Source organism: Dipteris shenzhenensis, chromosome 11, assembly GCF_047967505.1.
Source record: "Dipteris shenzhenensis isolate YYH24624 ecotype China chromosome 11, Dip_SZ_1.0, whole genome shotgun sequence".
NCBI classification, from domain to species: Eukaryota; Viridiplantae; Streptophyta; class Polypodiopsida; order Gleicheniales; family Dipteridaceae; genus Dipteris; species Dipteris shenzhenensis.
The window spans coordinates 17,885,463-17,889,476 of record NC_141606.1 but is presented as its reverse complement, the minus strand read 5'-3'; the positions used below and the strand labels follow the sequence as shown (position 1 = coordinate 17,889,476).

The window sequence follows — 4,014 nt, the reverse complement described above, 5'->3', positions numbered from 1 at the left end:
TTCATATGAACAAGGCTTTTCATATTCAATTGAGAAATATTGGATTTAAAATCTAGTATACATGGTGTCAAAAATGTTTCTCTCGAACTCAAGATGGGAAAAGCACTCTTTATAAGGAGAGAAATGGCTAGAGGTTCTCGGGTCAATGATTCTAATTCATCAATATGACTAGATTTATTTAGCTTTATAATAGCCAAAGCTTTCTTAAAATTTATTGCCTCATGTGTTGTAAAATTTGTAGTCTTAATTGTTTGATTTAGCCTCTCTTCTAACCATGTATACCTTTTTATCATGAAAATTATGAGGCAGAATGTCTAGGTGTTTCATAGTATTAGCAAGGAAAATTTTCTTCAGCTCCTTGTGTTCATGATTATCCTTGTCAATACGTTGACATTTGGAATTATCATATTTTTTTAGATTTAGAGTTAATTAGCGTTTCTAAAAAGTTATTTTCTACTCATATCCATTAAGTTGTATTTTGTTTCTTAATATGTAAAGTTAGTTCTTGTCATATATTTTCCTTTTAACTATTAAAGTCATTGATTTCATTCCAAGCAAATTGTTCGTTTTAAAGCTATGAATAATTATGATTAATTTTGAAGAATGAGGCATTCATGGATCAATCTTCCTCTTTCATTTTGAACATTTGAGAGATATGTGCCTTGCTAGATCAACATCAAGGTTTAGAATGGAAATTTACAAGGAACAATTTCATAAAATCATGCTTATAAGGGTTTGAAATAATAAGATAAGTCTTTGGTGATTTGAACTTTCTAGGCAATTTCTTTATTTTTAGGATAAAACGAAAGTTCCAATAGAGAAATAATGTGTATCCATTAATGTGCTAGAAAGCTTCAAAGATGGTACTCATCATTGGTTTCTTGAATCCATGGTGCAAATTTAATAATGTAAGACCCAATAGTAAGTATAGTAATATGTCAAGAATAATGGTGTGAAGAGGCTTAACATAGGAACAATATAGAGGGAGACCATTGTAGAACTAGATAAGATTTAATAAGAACAATGGTTATAATGTTGTCATACACGAGGGGGAGAAAGTGGGGATTTATTGGCTTACCCTTATGAGCCCATAACCTTGGTTGATTAGCGATCTTCACTTTTGTAGGCATCACTAGCCACTTCATCACTACAAAAGTGAAGATCGCTATTGGCTTACCCTTATGAACTAGCCACTTCATCCCTACAAAAGTGAAGATAGCTAATCATGCCCTACAAATGTGAAGATCGCTAATGACCCAATTCCCTTTTCTTTCATAAAAAGCGTATGAAGGTGAACTACAAATTTCTTGCTGGTAATTCTCTTAGTAATACGTTGATTAAACCGGTAAGAATGCAGCTTAGCCCTTATTATACAGGATACATACATGCACTAAAAGCAAGCATTTGACGGCTGAGGAAAAGTAGTGGTGCTGCAGCAAAAGCTTTCCAAGATGTGGTCAAGATTGCAAGCAGAGGAAATGCATGCTCTTTTTGAAGCATCTTGCAACTCCAATGCTCGAGCCTTGAGGGTCCCTAGATCTCTCATTGCACTCTTCACTGCCATCTCCACTTCTTCTGCCCTCGTCAACCCACCTCCTGCCTCCTTTCCCATCCTCACTCCCACCTTCCATTGATCTTCTATCAGTTTGCATGTCAATGGTTGATCTGCGCTTATCGGCCAACACACCATTGGGACTCCCGCACAAATACTTTCGAACGTCGAATTCCAGCCGCAGTGCGTTACGAAGCATCCCACAGCAGAATGCCCCAGTACTCTTACCTGTGGCGCCCATGATACCACCAGAGAGTGGGCTCTAACCCTTGTGAGATACGTTTCGGAGAGGGGATTGCCGTCTATTCCTTTCGCGAGGCCTGGTCGCACGACCCATAGAAACGGATGCCCGCACATCTCCAGCCCGCGCGCAAATTCTGAGACTTGAGCTTCTGCTATACATGATACACTCCCGAAAGCTACATACACAACAGAGGCAGTAGCTTGTCCATCTAGCCACTCCAAGCACTTGATCTCCTCCTCGTCGTGAATTTTTGTACTGGGTCTCACATCCGCGGCGATATTTTCAGCTAACAGCATCAATGGCCCAACGGGAACGATATTGGAAACGCATGATCTCTTCAAAGCATCAAATGCTTCTTGTTCAAGCTCGTAAAATGAATTCACAAGAACGTGCTTAGCTTCGGTGATGCGACTTGTCTGCTCAACGAAGTAACGAAACAGTATATCTGAGAAATCTGTGGCGATCCTAAGAAAGTAAGGCAAGTCTATCCGTTGCAAAATTGGAAGCCCTGGGACAACAATATTGCAAGGTGGGTCATCTTGAACGTGAAGATCAGAAGAGTCACCATTGGCTGCAAGGATAAAATGTGGTAAAAACATGAGTACTTGAAACCTGGAAATCGCCAATAATATAGCACTACACCTGAAATTGTGAATAATATAGCACGACACATGAACTTATCAACTGGAAAGGAGCTACACACATTGAAGTGAGATGTATCCCCTGGCGACAAGGTCTGGCACGTGAAAATAGGTGCAAAGTTCAGCTATGTTAGAAGTCCATAAAGCTATTCTCGGAAGTCCAAATTGTTGGGCCACATCCTGTGTCCATCCAAGGTGAACGTCCGAGATCATACAAGAGAAACTAGGAGCCGCTGCAGCCGTTAATTCCTCCATCAGCTGCTGGAAGGGAGCCTTCAAATTCTCGAAAGCACGCAGAAGCACTCTGAGAGTATGCAAGTCAGTAAGCTGGAAATCAGCTGGCAGTTGATCAGGGATAGAAGCAAGACGAATGTCGAGGCCTGACCATGTTTCATCGAGGAGCAAATTGGGCTGGTTACGGTGGGTACTAACGAAGGTGATGGCAAAGCCATGGTGGGCGATGAGCTTACAGAGGTGGAGCATGGGGGAGATATGGCCGGAGAGAGGGAAAGGAACTGCAAGGAAGTGAGGAGGGTGCATCATGAAGGAGGGTCCCTTGAGAGTTTTTTGAGCTCAACAAAACTGCTCGGGAGAGATATATATAATTACCTTGCACTAGGCAAATATCCCAAGCACATTATGGAGAACCTTATAAATTGCATGCTTTTCCTCTAATCATCTTACCTCACATAGGAGAGAGGCATTCCTTAAAGATGTATTACCCCTCCGCCTTGGTTGCTAGCCCCTACTTTAGAGATTCCTTAGGCAATCAGCTAGATTCCTTAGGCAATCAGCTCGGTTCTTTTGAAACCGGTTGGCTCAACACCTGGTTTCTCTTTGGTTTCTCTTTGTAGTTTCCTTCCTCGATCCCTAACCCATAGTCGATTGAATTGTATGGTTGGTCTTTTCAAGCATAAATATAGAAAATTCTATTCTCTTGAAAAAAACATCAACCTTTCATAGCTTAAATTATATTTTTAAAGAAACTCAATTTGTGTAAATACCCCTAAATGCCATTATCTTAACTTCCAACAAAGAGAAAGGGAATCTAAAACAAATGAGCATGCAAAACTCATTGAATGCATATTAACTCCTCCTATATTTCCCTTGTGAACTAAAGATGTCCATCTCTAGCTCTTTTATAGTACCTTATATAATTTCACTTAGCAATAGGTCGTTTTTTAATATTTATATTTTATTTAAAATATACATGAATTTATTATATTCTAATGTGTTGCAGGATTACTAAGGATTACACCTAAAAATATGTAACCATAGGATGTGGGTTAAATATTCCATGATCCTCCACAAGGGGCACGTCTTGATGCCTAGTAACATATCTCCACTCAACCTACCTTTTTGTAGTGGCCACTACAAATTTCTAAAGTGAATAAAATCACAAAGAGAAAGGTACAAAAAGGAGGAAGTAAAATGATCTTTTATCCAACCTAAGTAGTTTTGTCTCTAATGTCCCCTTCTAGAGTTAAACATGCTCATTATCTCCAACTTAGTTAGCAATCCCATCTTAACTCATGCGACCATATGAATTAATATATAATCATGTAGAAATGCCTTTA

General features: G+C 39.2%; 1 protein-coding gene across 1 annotated transcript; it reads right to left on the bottom strand.

The window, feature by feature from the left end:
* Window positions 1-1,390: 1,390 nt before the first annotated feature.
* On the bottom strand, window positions 1,391-2,920 carry LOC147896701 (linamarin synthase 2-like). The gene is made up of 2 exons (XM_087381942.1): window positions 2,500-2,920; window positions 1,391-2,367 (listed from the first exon to the last, which is right to left on the bottom strand). Exons 1-2 carry the CDS (start codon window positions 2,918-2,920, stop codon window positions 1,391-1,393), a joined length of 1,398 nt encoding a protein of 465 aa, XP_087238068.1.
* Window positions 2,921-4,014: the final 1,094 nt, after the last annotated feature.